Raw genomic sequence first — 15,971 nt, 5'->3', positions numbered from 1 at the left:
ACATGAACTACTTCAAGACAGACCCAAAAGAGAAAACAACAGAATTCCACTTGTCATTACCTACAGTCCACAACTTAAACCCCTCCAACACATTGTCCACAATCTACAACCTAGCTTGGAAAATGACCCCTCACTCTCAGAGGGCCTTAGGGGAAAGGCCTATTCTTGCTTACAGACAGCCCCCTAGCTTGAAACAAATCCTTTCCGGTAACCATGCTACACAGCTACATCATAAACTTACAGGAACCCACCCCTGCAATCAGCCCCAGTGCTGACTCCTATACAAGCAATTTCATCACTGGCTCCAACCACATCAGCCACCAAATCAGAAGCTCATTTAACTGCACATCCAGTAATGTGATCTATGCTAGAAATGCCCCACTGCAATATACATTGGACAAAATGGACAGTCCCTATGAGAGAGAATTAATGGACACAAATCAGATATCCAAAAAGGCAACACACAAAAACCTGTTGGGGAACACTTTAACCTTCCTGTATACTCATTAATGGATCTCCACGCTGCTGTTTTGTTTTAGACCAATTCCACAAGCCAAATACACAGAGAAGGATTGGAACTCCACTTCATTCACAAGCTTAATTCTCATGCTCAGGGCTCGACAAATATACTCGCCCGTGGCAAGTAGATTTTACCAGCTGGCGAGTGCAGAGGCAGACTGACCCAGTGGGCCTTTGAGACGGGCTGGCCAAAGCCCGAACTACGGGCAGCACGGCCCCACCCGATCTGCCGGCCAATGGAAGAGCGTAGTGCCACCGGGAAAGGGGAAGTGCAGCGATTCTCAGCGCCGGGCTGCTTGCGTGCAGCTCCGGCGCAAGCCAGAGGGCGGGATGCCAGCGTGACATGGCGTCCTGATGTCACGGCTGGCGACCGCCAGATTCAAAAAGGCTCCAGCAACCCCGCAAAGTGGAAGGCAAAAGCCAGGTAGGGGAGGGGAAGGGGCTTGTGCTGTGCTGAGGGGAGGGAAGGGGAGGAGGTCAGGAGAAGAAGAAAGGGGAAGGCACCAAAGGACAAGGGTGCAAGAGAGACAAATGCCAGGGGGCCAAGTGCAGACAATGAGGAAAAGGGCAGGAGGGGAGGTGTCAGTGGGAGGGAGGACAGGGTGATGCTGGGAGAGGAGAGGATAAGGGGCTGGAGGGGGAGGTGCTGGGAGAAGGCTTGAAAGAAGGGGTGGGCATGAGGAAGGCGGGGATAGAGCAGGGCATGTGTGAGGGCACAGGGGCATGAGGGGAATGGGGGCAGAGAGTGGTGAGGGGATGGGTATCAGGGAAAAAGAGGACAAAGGGGGCAGGGGCAGTGAGGGAAGGGAGAGGCACCAGTAGGGTGCAGGTGCCAGGGGACTCTGGGGGTGAAGCAGAAGGGCAGACACCTGCAAGGCAGGGACCAGCACCAGAGGAGAGATGCAGGGCAGGTGTGTAGAGGGAGGTGTTAGGAGAGGGGATGAGGAGGGGTAGCTCACATGATCAGAGTGGGGCTACTGGAGGAGTGGGCACGGGGGAGAGAAGGGCTGGTGAAGGGGGGCAGGTCTTAGGAAGGCTGAAGGCAGAGAGAAGGGCAGGAGTCAGGACAGCAGAGGAGGGTGAGGGGTTGGGGGGCAGCAGGCACTAGGGGAGCTGATGGAGCAAGCGAAGGAGACATGGCAGCAGAGGAAAAAGGTAGAGGTTTATAAGATATTTATTAATAACTTGGGTGATATGTATTAATAACTTATTAGTAATTACTGTTCTTAATAGGAATTTATGCCATTAAAAAAAACACTGGGGGAGGGGGAGGTGAGTCCCTTTTTTGTCTGGTGAGTAGGGTTTTCCATAGTTTGTTGAGCCCTGCTCATGCTAATGGTCAAAATTTATCGGATGGCTCACACATTACCAACCAAACAATGAAGGCGTCAATGGTTCTTGATGTCTGTGTAGAATCTGATGTTAGTACTCTTCCTTTCCTAGTGCAAACTAATGGTTCTAATCTGCCTCTTAACTAGTTAATCTTTAAGGTGCTAATAGACTATTGGTAGTTTTCTAAGTTTCTCCTGTTACAGACTTGCTCGGCTATCCCTTTGAAACTTATCTACCCACTGTCTCTTCCCCTCCCCCTCTTTCAATTTTTTTCCATCTCCCCCTCTCCCCTTCCCTTATTTATTCTTGGTTCTGGACTTCCAACACTCCAGTCATCTGAAGAAGTGGGCTGTGCCCACGAAAGCTCATGATACATCTACACGTTTTTTTAGTCTTTAAAGTTCTACTAAACTATTTGTTGTTGTTTAAGTTTTTCCTGTCACTAAGCAGTTTGTCAACATCGACTAAGTTTAAAGACAGGTAAAGCTTTTCTCATGCAATAAATCAAACTCTTATTTCAAATGTACAGAGACGTACTTTGCAGTAAAATCTACAGAGAGCCAACAAATACATTTACAAATGCTTTTGAGCACACAAAATGTACTTGGAGAAAGTTCAGGTGCCATATTTTACACCCATACAGCATGTGTTATTTAATTGAGTCATTCTGTCAAATCAGAATAGTATGTGCAACTCTTACCCCAGATTTTCAATTAATTACATTTAAAGTTTATTTAAAAGTAATAACCTCTGTCTAAAGAGGAGCATCTCCATTATTTTTAACTAACGCCACACTGAATTGATCTGTGCATAACTAATTTTGTAGAAACAACGATGAAGCGGGTCTTACCCACAAAAGCTCATGATACTATATATTTTTATGTCATGTCTCTATGGTGCCACAGAACTACTCATTGCTTTTAAAGTTACAGTCTAACACAGCTATCTCTCTGAGACTTCATTTCTGTAGGCAATTCACATACTATAGTTATAGTTTAATTCGAAGGCAGTTTTCACTGGCAGTAGCAAACAGAATAATTTACTTTCCATCCAATCCTTATTGTTAAATTGTATTAGACTAAACATAAATATTTAAGTATTACCTCATTATATCTGTTGCTGGGGATTTTGATGCTGGTTTTTCTCACTTCCATGTCTACCACTAAACCTTGGACCACCGGCAAAGTATACTGGTAATTTCTGAAATCCTTGTGATTCAGAGGAACAAAGAAGTGAAACAATGTAGTCATTAGTGACACAGTCTGTTTCTGAAAGGAGAACTAGCCTAAAGTGCAGAACTATTAAACAGAAGTGTAATACATAAAACTTAATATTTTCCCGACTCATGCACCATTACTCTCTATAGGAAAATTTGAATTTTTTCTGCATTCTGCTAGATTGGACAGAGACCTCAGAATCACTGGGAGTAAGAGCAAGTCATACACCAAATGGAGAAGTCTCTACCTTTAATAGCTCCTGGTGCAGCTTTGTATATTCACAGAATTATGACTACATAACAAGATGATCTAGTATTTTTGAAGAATGGTCTGAGCAACTATATTTAGATCCAGAACCAACAACTCACAGCAGTTCAAGACCCAGAGTTTAGATTCGGACACATCATTCATATTTATTGCATCATCAAAGTTGCTGTCAAATATCTAGATGAGACAAGAGGCCGCCATCCAAATACCATAGTATCAGTATTTGTTTATCATAATGTTTTGAAAATTAGTTACTATACAAATAAAGCAAGTACAACATTCCCCTCTTCTCCGCATATACAGACTGAACAAATAACAAAACCCACTCATCACTTACTGCAAGAAGATTCATAATTGTGTGTCCAGTCTCCCCAAACAATGGTTTACGAAATCTGACGCTGAAAAGTGGGCATGGATAAACTAGGAAAATACAAAAATGATGAATTAGATTCAAATTCACCTATTAAAAGGTTTAGACTGAGTCTAAGCCTCTTCATATAGGAAACTTAACAGAAGGACTAAAAATACATTTCTGACATACAAATGGCAGCAAAATATCTGCATTCCCTTGCATACTTTTACATATCTATGATACAATTCAACATGCATAGGCATGTGCTTGGTCATGTTATGTTACAGCAGATTTCTGAGGAAAAAATGAATATAAATTATGCCAAGGTTTTCAAAATGTATGTGTAAAATTTGGCTCTTAAATAGGGAGGTAATAGCATAGTCGATTAACGGATAAGCAAAAGTTTAATGCTATAGACTACATGCATTTCCTCCCCGCCCCCCAGTAAATTTTTTAGCAGACTAGCCAGCAGCTTGGCTCAGTCCTGGCTTGCATTGGGTCCAAGGCTTACTCCTGCTGCAGCTCTGCATTTAAAGTATATTAGGAACCAGGTGGGCAGGCAGCCTGGCTCACACTAGGTCCAGGAACTCAGACCCCTGTAGATATTTAACATCCTTACACTTAAATCCACATTTAGGCAGCTAAATAAGTACTCTTATTTTCTAAAGTACTGTGCACCCACTGCTACTGAAATGCAAGACAGCCTGTGAGGAAAAGCAGCTTTCTATAATCAGATCACTTGTTTTAAGGCTCAAAAATTGATTGTGATGATAACTTTCAGCAGTCACTAAATATGCAATTAATTTAAATATCTTAAAAGCAGCATTTTTCCCCTAAATACAACAGATGCATCCTGGACTATTCTGTTTTAGGTCACAGGTTGTGTTATCAGGGCCTCAGTTAACTGAAAGTTGGTAAATAGTTTTAATTGAAAAATGCTACTGACCAGCTAAAAAGTTTTAGGTCATGTGACTGATTTAGTGATGTATCTGGCAACAGGTACTATCACTGGGGTTGTGGTTAGTGGGGCACATTCCCCACCACCACTATTCCTGAGTATCTGAAGTACACAACCATAGCTAAGTTACTACAGTTAAGAGAACTTACGTCTGTATTCAGCTCCAAGTCTCAGCATCAGTCGGATGGGGAACACTTTAGCCCAGGGAGTCTCCCATTTCTGAAGGAGAATCCCAAACAAGTAGGGTGGAGTTGGGAGCACCAGGTCCTGCAGCGACTGATATGTAGAGGTCACATATAAGAATCCACCATGCTCCTTACTGCCCAGAAAGCTTTGGCTGAAAAAGGAGTGTCCCAAGCTGCCCACGACATTACCTAGGAACCATGAAGTTCATTATTTTACTCCACTGAAGTCTCTAAAAATGTCACTAACTTGTTTTAAAGTTGAAGAATAAGATTAAACACAAATTTTCTTCCTGGTATTATATCCTGAATTAACTCCAATTAGTCACACTGCAGAATGAAAATACTTGCTACCCAAGAGTGTTCCAGATATCCCTTATTCTACAGTATAGGAGACCCCCACTTTCTGAGGTTCCCCATATTCACTGGCCTGCGGGGAAGGGAAGGGACCCGCAGTGAGTTCCCCAAGGCTGCCCGGAGCTATGGTGAGTTCCCTGGCTCCTGGCAGATGTGCTGAGTTCTCCATGGCTCACAGCACCAGGGTGTGTTCGGGAACTGCAGAGAGCTCACTGCAGGGTTGGGAGCCGCGGCTCCCAGTATTCATAATTTCGCTATTTGCGGTGGTACCAGGAACTTTCCTGTATCATCGTGTTGGAATTTCCACCTCAGGCTATAGATGCATCAAAACATAATGGGAAGGCAACAGATTGTTCAACCATTGCAAATTATGCCAATCCTTGAAATCAAGTTTAGAAAAATTTCACACATTCAATAAGCAATTCCCACATCATGTCAAGCTTCATGCTTGTCTGTATTTAAAATGCTAGAGCAGTGCAGCTGTAGTGCTTCAGTGTAGATGCTATGCCAATATAGGTAAAATCCACTTCTCCAACAAGCATCCGGTAGGCAGCTGGAAGAATTCTTCTGTTGAACTAATACTATCTACATAGTACTATCTACAGAGGGATTAGGTGGTGGTGCAAGTGGGCTGGTATGGTGCAGTACGCTGCACTGGTAAATTATTTTTTAGCCAGTATGTCATACCAGAAAGACTTTCTGCCGGCCATCTCCAGCCCCTCCACTGGTCGCCGTGTCTCTCTGCACAGGTCTGAGAGTGCTATGGCAGCCTCAGGAGTCAGGTGGCATTCTGCTACTTAAACTGCTGCCTCTCCTAATGGGGAAAAGGAACAGAACTCCTAGCCCACCCTCCCTGCCCCCGCCCTCAGCACTGTACAGAGACCAGCAGCTCTGTAAAAGGGGAGAGAGAGAGGGGATGGGAGTTCTGCTCCTTTCTCTGCTGGGAGGGCTAGAAACTCTTTGGGCTGAAGTATTGCCCCCACACCCAGCTCCCCTTCAACTCCCAGGTAATGTAGGATGGGGAAGGGAAAGAAAAGAGTGAGGTTCCAGGATGGAGGTGGTGCAAAATCATGTGTGGGGTGGGAAGGTCACATCCTTCCCCACCCATACCAGTAAGAACTTGCACTATTGGTTGAACGATGCCACTAATGGGTATGGATTTTTCACACTGCTCACCAATGTAGTTAAACCAGCCTAATTTTCTAGTGTAGACAAGGCCTTAGAAAAATAAAAGTAGCTGTGCTCCACTTAATATCCACTTGTGACACGTGCACCATTCGTCTTGAAACATTTATGAGGCCAGATATACAGAAGCACATACATTAAAGAGCGCACTCATTAATTCCTGTACTTGCCTGATTTAGGTCTATATGCATACGTGTAAATCAGGGATTGTGCACAAAGTAACACAGATATTAATGTCCTTATTCTCAATCTGTACATGCAAATGAGTGATTAGATTACATGTTTACTATGCTAGCCAGTCATACACTTAAGAGAAAAACAGTTATTTTGATATGCACCTCAAATATGAAAGGAACTTGAATTGCACATCAATAATAAAACTGAAAGCAAGAGGTATATTAGAGAGAGATTAGGGATCAATTGAAAGTCTGGATTCCACAGTGCCTCAGACTATGACAACCCTTATTTTCAGTGATTTCATGACCCTACATGGAATCACCACTGCAGAAATTGAGCATGTTTGTTCAGTGAATTAGGTCCTCAGATGCTGTTATTTCGTAAGAGAAAGAGGTGTGTGACAAAACAGCATGAATTCACTTGGCCAAATCAGTAGTGTCTTTTTTTTTCCTTTTACAAGAAAGGATACGGTATCTGCCTAAAGATATTCTGAAGATCTGGGTCAGTTGAAGAATACCACAAGAGAGTGTTTAGTATATTTTATGTAAATTACATTTGAGACTGACACAGGAGAAAATATCACTAATTATAAACTAAAAATCTGTTCTTCGATCTTAATAAGCAAAAATGTTACTGACAGAATCATTTTATAAATTAAAGTTGATTAGATAATTAAGAAAACATAACAAAATTGTTACTACTATCTATCCACCAACCAAGAGAAGAATCCAAGTCATTCATTTTGGCAAACACAAAATTCTTTCCCCCTTTTTTTAAACAGAGTAAGTTCATGCAATTATTGATAAAAAGTGCCAACAGGCCCCAAGACTGCCCTCCATATACCAAACAGATACGAGGATTGTGAAAGGACAAGGAAGTGCTTCCCAGCTGTGCTTCAATTCCACTGACTAGGGCACGGCAGGGCTAGGCAAAATATGACCTGTGGGCTGGATCCGGCCTTCCAAACCACCGGATCCCACCTATGAGAGCCTCAGCCAGCTCCTTGACACTCAGTAAAGCTGGCTGCTGCAGGGCCACGTGCTTCTGTGAATGCTGAGAGCCTAGAGGACGGGGCAGAGGCTTCTCATACTGCTCCTGGCCCCAGTAGCTCCCATTGGCCAGTTTCCAGCCAATGACAGATGCCCGCAGGACAGGCAACATTTGAAGTGCCCCTCCCCCCACATAGTCCAGGCTCACATGGTCCCTGTAGCTGATGTGAGCAATACAGGAGCATGGAAGGCAGGGACCCTGGTTAAGGAACCTGCTGGGCTGCTGGCTGAGAACCACCCAGATAAGATCTACAAGCCAGAGCCCCTTCCTCCCCCAATCCTCTGCCCCCCTATCCCATGTAACCCAAACCTTCTGCACCCCTGCTCCAGCCCCAATACATCTTCCCAGACACTGCATCCTCTCCTACGCCCCTCCTCAGGTCATAACCCCCTCCTAGATCCTGCACCAATCCACTATCCCTGGTCACAGCCCAAATCCCTGCACCCCCTCCTGCATTCCTGCCCCAGGTTACTACCCCATCCCAGACCCTGTGCTCCAGAGCTGGGCAAGCCAACCTCCACATGCTGAATCCAGCCCACCAAGCCCTTTGATATGTCCCATAGCTGCTCAGCTGCTCTCCCACCCCAATCAAGACCTGGGGATGGGGGGCACACAAAGTCTCCTCCCCTCAGCAGGGGTCCACAGCACCAGAAGGAACCTCCAGCTGTTCAAAACAATTGTCTTTCCCCTCTAGGCACTGTGCACCCCTGGCAGGGCAGAGGGCAAAGACTTCACACACTCCCCCACCCCCAAACCAATCAGGATCTGAGGGCAGCCCGTGACCACTTCTGAAATTCATGAAGTGACCCCCCCCTTCAAAAACCCCAGATAGGATGACCACAAATTGGGGGGAGGAGAAGAACAGTCTCCAAGTCTCATTTAATCCTTGACTTCTCTTTTGTAAGAATATAACTAGCTACGCTACATAAACAAAACTTTGTTTAAAGCATTGAGTCATAGGTAAACAGCTCATGTGCAAAAATCCACTAATGCGCTTCCCTCTATTGAATGGCACAGTAAGGTTTAAATCACGTAGGAGACAACTGATAAAAATTCTCGTGCTTAATGAACATCAGAATGGGTATTTAATTTAGGATTTACAAAGGAAGCACATGCTGCAGTTGGGGAGGAGAGATTGGTAACTTCATGGAGGGAACTGTGGTCTGACCTTCATGCCAGATCTGGAGACCCACAAGGAATCTTGGCACCAATCCTTTTAGTCCGGAGCAGTACTTCTCAACCCATTTACCACTGTGGGCTGCACATGCAGCAGTGTGTGCATGAGAAGGAACACAGCACACAGTATATATAATACCTGAATGGCCCTGAGCATGTCACATGGGTGGCAGCTGTGCGCTAACTGGGCCACAAGCAGCCCACGGACTGAGAACCACTGGTCTGGAGGCATCCATGAAGAAGGCCAGCTCTTCTGCAACAATTCCAGGGCTTTGTTTATTCCAGAAGCATGGTTGACTTGGTAGGTGCTATTGCGGTGTGTCCTACGTTTGTACATTCCCTCTCCTCAGTAAAATCTTTGAGTCACACCAAAATACTTATATCAGCACTCTGAACTGTAGCTGTGGCAGCCAGTTATAGGGCTTCTTGAGTTTGTGATGTAACAGCTTAAAACCATTTTCAAATGGCAATAAATTATAGTTCATGAAAAATAGATAAAGCCACAACAATTTTATCTGGCAACAGAAGGGTTAACCAACAGTCCTGTGGAGAAGTCCCTGGATTAAATGGTTCCAAGTCACACTGATCCTCTCTGAAGCCAGTGCTGGACATGGCTCTGCTCCAAGAGTCTCACCTGAAGGCAAAACAAGATGTTCCTCCCTTGCCTTCATGGGCCAAGGGCACTGCCTCTGCAGCTCTCCCAAGCCGTCACATATGTTCCTTTTTCTATACTCCCTGAGAGTTTTGGCTTATAGCTAATTAGTAGGGCATGTCTGTAAACAGAAGGCTCATCTCACAGCTTCCTGCAGCTAAGTACAGGAATCCTAACTCTTTGCATATGAAGCAACAATCTTTTGCTGATAATTCTGAAATGGCAATGTTTCCAAGGGACGGGACTTACGAACAAACAGGAAGAGCTCAGTTGTTGGCATGTTCCTGTACTGATCCATTTGGAACGGGGAAGGCAGAAAGGCAAACCCACTTCAATGCACTCCTGCCTTTTTCAGTACGATTTAAACATTTTCTGCTGGATCAATATTCAGAAACTGTGAACATTGTTATTCATGTTGCTTTACTGGATCTTTTGGAACCCAGGGTCTAACCCTGGAAACTGCTGAGCCCTCATTTCCCCAGAAAGCCTATGGGAGTTGAAGGTGCTCGGCATCTCACAAGAGTTACTTAAGAGGATTACATCTCCAAGTTACAGTGGAGTTTTGCATACGCGTACATATGTGTTAGAAATCGACACGGTCAGATTCTAATGTCTACAAACCTTCAACCTTCAACCCAATTTAAAAAACTCTCAAAGGCTAAAAAGTAAAAACAGTCTAACTAGTTAAGCATGTTGTGACAGGCTGTACCCTGAATTTACCCCTTGTACACTGTTGTAATAATCAATCATCTTTATATAAAGTATGCCTTATAAGGTATTATTTGAAAACTCACAATTTTCTGGTCATTATTATCCTAGTAAACTACACAGAGCAACATTGTATGTAAACTTATAAGATTCCACTCTATGGTGTTACTAGGGGCTTGCCTTCAATACTGGGAAGACAGATGCTGCTGCAATCGATGCAGCGGGCGTCGATTTAGCGAGTCCAGTTAAGATCCGCTAAATCAGTGGTTCCCAATCGTTTGTATACTGCAAACTGGCAAACTCATTCAAAAACATTTGGCAAACTGCCACAGAAACATTTGCATATTCATAATGGTAATTAATTTATTTGCATAGTTATTTTGGTAATTTATTTTAAGCAGTCACATGTTATTTTACATTGCCTCTGTGCACACACAATACATGTCTTTGTAACAGATTTTTTTATTTATTATCCCCCCCCAAAAAATGTTTGGTTTCTACCTTTAAAAAAAAAATCACACATATCACATCACTAGTTAACCCAAGTGTTCTATTAAAGCAGCCCCACAGAACACAAGGCTGCCTCCAGGGGGAGGGAAGGAGGCAGGGAACGGAGGGCTGCCTGACCGGCTGCTGAGGCTTTTTTTTTTTTTTTTAAAAGGAGCCCAACAAAACATGAGGGTGTCCACTGGAGAGAGGGAAGGGGTGCGCTGGCCCCCTCCATCCCAGCCACATCCTTACTCACTCTCCCTCTCTCCCTCCTTTCCTATCAGCACGCTCATCTGGACTCTGAGCAGGGAGCTTCTACTGCTAAGGGAGTGCCCCTCCCCAGCCAGGAGGCTCTCTGCTGGCGGGACTCAATTAGCAGCTACGCAGCCACACCGCTGCACAGCTTATAGGGAACCACACTGAGTCAAACATCAAGCCATGGGGTCATGCCTGGCACTGGTCCGCAGAAGATGTGGTAAGAAAAGCTTTGCTTTGAATTTAACACACTTAAGCACTAGTTGTGTTTTATCTTTATTTTTCTTGTAACGATTTCTGACTTGCATACCTCCTTACCGGTATTCACTTAAAACTTCTTTTCATATTTAATAAACTTCCTTTATTGCTTTATAAAATCCAGTATGTTTGAATTGAAGTGCTTAGGAAAAGAACATTTGGGCTCAGGTAACAAGCTTTGTGCATATCATTTCTATTCAGGGTGGCTAGCAATTTAAAAAATTCATCTCAATTAATTGCACATTTTTAAAATTAATAGCAATTAATCACACTTAGACATAGTGCTCATTTTATATTATTGTTCATTATAAATATTCACAGGGTAAAAATGATTAATTGAAATACAACTTCTTTTACTTCATACAAATACTGTAGTGTAATCTCTATCATGAATGTCGATCTTATAAATGTGGAATTATTACTACCTTACATAAAACTCCCTTCAGCTGAGTGAGCCGTTGTTTGCAAAGGAAGATGGATTTTACCTCAGGAATTTGGCATGCATACAGGGAGGAGAGCCTGGTGCAGGGAGGCGAGCTTGCAGGCCTCTTATCTATGAGGGTATTTCTCAAGCTTTTCGTGCTGGCAATCCCATTTAGGAGTGTTAAAACTTTTAGCCGATTAAACCACAGCACTGAACTGGTTAACCATTTTAATCTAGATCTTGCTGCCCACTGCAGCTTACTGATTAACTGGCAAGGACTGGTTCACCGGTCAACTGCATGCAGTTAACATAACTAATCCCATTTGGGCTGAAACAAAAATTGTGGCACCCCTACCATAAAAAAAAAAACTGACCACCACCCTGCCTTCCGCACCAGTTGGGTGTGGAGCTATGGGCCTCAGCCCAGCTAGGGACTCTACAGCACCAACGATGCCTCTTGGTGCCAAGTTTAAGCAGTGAATGAAAATTATGCAAAAAAACCAAAACAAAACAAAACAAAACACCACCTCCCATGAAAGAGTTTCTCTTTCTCTGAAGCAAGATCTGAAGCAGCCATCTATTGTCCCGCTGTTCATTTCCAAATCTCAAAAAAACCCTCTTCTTCCTTGCCCATTCCTCTGTTTCTCTCCTCTCTTATTATTCCAATAGATGTTATTAGCCCAATGAAAAATTATGGGTGAAGTTCTTCAGGCAGATTACACGTGTGATGGGCTGTCAGCTGAGTTGCTGAGATACTACTGAGTTTGCCTATTTTGCCTGCCTGACCTCCCCAACCACCCCGTTTTGCTAAGCCAGGCACTAAAGCTTCCTCTAGCAAAACATATAGGCAGGGCCATACCCAGCTGCAGAAAATACAAGCACTGAACAGTCCTGGGAAAACTCACCTCAAAGGATTTACTGCAACACCCAGATGTTCAAGGCCCCTTGGGGTAATAACCCAGAGTTATAGGAGTTCACTTCCTTTCTCTATGTGAAAGAAGGGATACATAGCCTCTCACTCCCCACCCCAGTTAGAAATTACATAAACTGGATTACATTATAAACCATTAATAAGTTAAACAACTACGAAAAGGTGCATTTTAAGTTATTGAAGAGGTAGCAAACAGAACAAAGCAGATACTAAGAGTAAGTCTAGACTACAGGCTTTTGTCGACAGAGGCTTTGTCGACAGATACTGTCAACAAACCTTCTGTCGACAAAGAGCATCTAGACTACATCCAGGTCTGTCGAGAAAGCAAGCCGCTTTGTCAATATGAGAGTGTAGACGCAAATGACAGTGTAGATGCAATAATGCCTTCTGTCGACAGAACTCTTGTCGACAAAAGGTGTTATTCCTCGTAGAATGAGGTTTACCTCCACTGACAAAATTGAGTTCTGTCGACGTTATGTGCTCACAGAATGAGCTCAAACTAGCTACGGGAATAAAGGGAAACAAGAAGACATTTTATAAATACATTAGAAGCAAGAGGAAGACCAAGGAGAGTATAGGCCCACTGGTCAGTGAAGAGGGAGAAATAGTAACAGGAAACTTGGAAATGGCAGAGATGCTCAATGACCTCTTTGTTTTGGTCTTTACCGAGAAGTCTGTGGGAATGCCTAACATAGTGAATGCTAGTGGAAAGGGGGTAATTTTAGAAGGTAAAATAAAAAAAGATCAAGTTAAAAATCACCTAGAAAAGTTAGATGCCTGCAAGTCACCAGGGCCTGATGAAATGCATCCTAGAATACTCAAGGATCTGATAGAGGAGGTATCTGAGCCTCTAGCTATCATCTTTGGAAAATCATGGGAGACAGGAGAGATTCCAGAAGACTGGAAAAGGGCAAATATAGTGCCCATCTATAAAAAGGGAAATAAGAACAACCCAGGAAACTACAGACCAGTTAGTTTAACTTCTGTGCCAGGGAAGATAATGGAGCAAGTAATTAAGGAAATCATCTGTAAACACTTGGAAAGTGGCAAGGTAATAGGGAACAGCCAGCATGGATTTGTAAAGAACAAATCATGTCAAACCAACCTGATAGCTTTCTTTAATAGGATAACGAGTCTTGTGGATAAGGGAGAAGCGGTGGATGTGGTACACCTAGACTTTAGTAAGGCATTTGATACGGTCTCGCATGATATTCTTATCAATAAACTAGGTAAATGCAACTTAGATGGGACTACTATAAGGTGGGTGCATAACTGGCTGGATAACCATACTCAGAGAGCAGTTATTAATGGTTCACAATCCTGCTGGAAAGGCATAACAAGTGGGGTTCCGCAGGGGTCTGTTTTGGGACCGGCTCTGTTCAATATCTTCATCAACGATTTAGATATTGGTATAGAAAGTACACTTATTAAGTTTGCAGATGATAACCAAGCTGGGAGGGATTGCGACTAATCTGGAGGATAGGATGAAGTTTAATAAAGACAAATGCAAAGTGCTCCACTTAGGAAGGAACAATCAGTTTTACACATACAGAATGGGAGGCGACTGTCTGGGAAGGAGTATGGCAGAAAGGGATCTAGGAGTTATAGTGGACCACAAGGTGAATATGAGTCAGCAGTGTGATGCTGTTGCAAAGAGAGCAAACATGATTCTGTGATGTATTAATAGGTGTGTTGTGAGCAAGACACTAGAAGTCATTCTTCCACTCAACTCTGCGCTGGTTAGGCCTCAATTGTGTCCAGTTCCGGGCACCGAATTTCAAGAAAGATGAGGAAAAATTGGAGAGGGTCCAGAGAAGAGCAACGAGAATGATTAAAGGTCTAGAGAACATAACCTATGAGGGAAGGCTGAAGGAATTGGATTTGTTTAGTTTAGAAAAGATAAGATTGAGGAGGGACATGATAGCGGTTTTCAGATATCTAAAAAGGTGTCATAAGGAGGAGGGAGAAAACTTGTTCATCTTGGCCTCTGAGGATAGAACAAGAAGCAATGGGCTTAAACTGCAGCAAGGGAGGTTTAGATTGGACATTAGGAAAAAGTTCCTAACTGTCAGGGTGGTCAAACACTGGAATAAATTGCCCAGAGAGGTTGTGGAATCCCCATCTCTGGAGATATTTAAGAGTAGGTTAGATAAATGTCTATCAGGAATAGTCTAGACAGTATTTGGTCCTGCCATGAGGGCAGGGGACTAGACTCGATGACCTCTCGAGGTCCCTTCCAGTCCTAGTATTCTATGATTCTATGAATTCATAGTCCATTGTTCTAGTTGATGGGCCATTAATCCCTATCTGGCTTTTCCATTGCAGCCCCTGAAGTGTCAGCAGTGGGACTGAACCAAAGCAATAAATATGAAATAGAGACACCCAGCTCAATATTCCTAACTTCAGCTACAAAATTGATACATTGCTTACAAATGGGATAATCATAGTCAGTAAACGACGACCTTTCCAATTATACCTTACATGAGCCAAAGCATAAAGCATATAATTAGTTATTATGTCAGTCATATCTGATTTTCATAAAACATATAGACTATAAATACATGATCATACTAGTACCGTCTGGCCATAAATTATAAGAATCTTTGGATTATTTTAAGTGTATCTTATTTAATTCTATGCAGCATTATAAACATGTATGCTGCAACTACTAGCAAATGCACCTTAGGAATGTAAGTGAGAAGTTAAGTAGTCAACTACTTGCTTCCCAACCCTCTTGGGGAGAAGCAGGAGCCAGCTTAAAAGCCGGGACCACCCATGGTGCTGCCTGCCCCACCCCTGTGCTGCTGCCTCTATCAAAGGCAGCAGCAGAATGCGAGGGGGAGCAGAGGAGGCTGCCCTGAAGCAGCCTCTGCCCACGGCAGTCCCAGGATTGCTGCAGGCAAAACCCGCTCCAGCGGCAGGCCCTGTTTCATGGGTAGCCCCGCACAGACCCAGCTCATAAAGGATCTGGGATCTACCCCCTCTGCACCTCTACAGTTTAAATGTCTGCGCACCCTGTTCTTACTACATTTAATCTGCAGAACTACAGCAGCCTTCCGTTATTGACTAATCATGTAGTTGAATAAAATTTTATTGACTATACGATTAATGGATTACGCACCTCAACATCCTTAATGTACCTTTCTCTGTACTTGGAAGCTACTCTGGATTTATTTCTTTTTCTCTCTGGTGTACAGTTTGTACTTAAGACAATAGGAAAATAAAGCTATATACCATTGTAGAGTTCCATGCTTTGGACGTCACTCCAACAGAGTCAATGAAGAGATCAAACATTTCCATTTGTGACTGAAGACAAGTAATGACACAGAAAGTGAAAGGCACCAGTCTTTTGAAGGTGATCGCTTGAAAGATTCATACTTTGGCTGCCTATAGGACTATGTTCATATCAACCCAACATGAAAGTCAGGTTATAACAAGCAAGAGTGAAAACTGCAACTCAACCATCCACTATCCTGCTACCA

At 43.4% G+C, this 15,971-nt stretch overlaps 1 protein-coding gene and 1 long non-coding RNA gene across 4 annotated transcripts in view; one reads left to right on the top strand and one right to left on the bottom strand.

Annotated features, from left to right (window-relative positions):
* Positions 1–15,971, bottom strand: part of ZFYVE9 (zinc finger FYVE-type containing 9) — a 122,620-nt gene that overhangs the window by 20,770 nt on the left and 85,879 nt on the right. For all 3 annotated transcript variants that reach the window (XM_075935973.2, XM_075935971.2, XM_075935972.2), the window contains 3 exons: positions 4,795–5,019; positions 3,673–3,755; positions 2,955–3,059 (listed from right to left, as the gene is read on the bottom strand). In XM_075935973.2, coding sequence (XP_075792088.2) covers positions 2,955–3,059; positions 3,673–3,755; positions 4,795–5,019 — 413 coding nt within the window. The remainder of the gene's footprint in view (positions 1–2,954; positions 3,060–3,672; positions 3,756–4,794; positions 5,020–15,971) is intronic.
* Positions 10,865–15,971, top strand: part of LOC142830539 (uncharacterized) — a 64,124-nt gene continuing 59,017 nt past the window's right edge. The window contains exon 1 of the long non-coding RNA XR_012905849.2: positions 10,865–11,096. This is a non-coding gene — a long non-coding RNA (uncharacterized LOC142830539). The remainder of the gene's footprint in view (positions 11,097–15,971) is intronic.

Source organism: Pelodiscus sinensis, chromosome 9, assembly GCF_052426305.1.
Source record: "Pelodiscus sinensis isolate ZL-2025 chromosome 9, ASM5242630v1, whole genome shotgun sequence".
Classification (NCBI taxonomy): domain Eukaryota; kingdom Metazoa; phylum Chordata; order Testudines; family Trionychidae; genus Pelodiscus; species Pelodiscus sinensis.
Note: the sequence above shows the minus strand (reverse complement) of the source record. Positions and strands in the feature narration are given on the sequence as shown.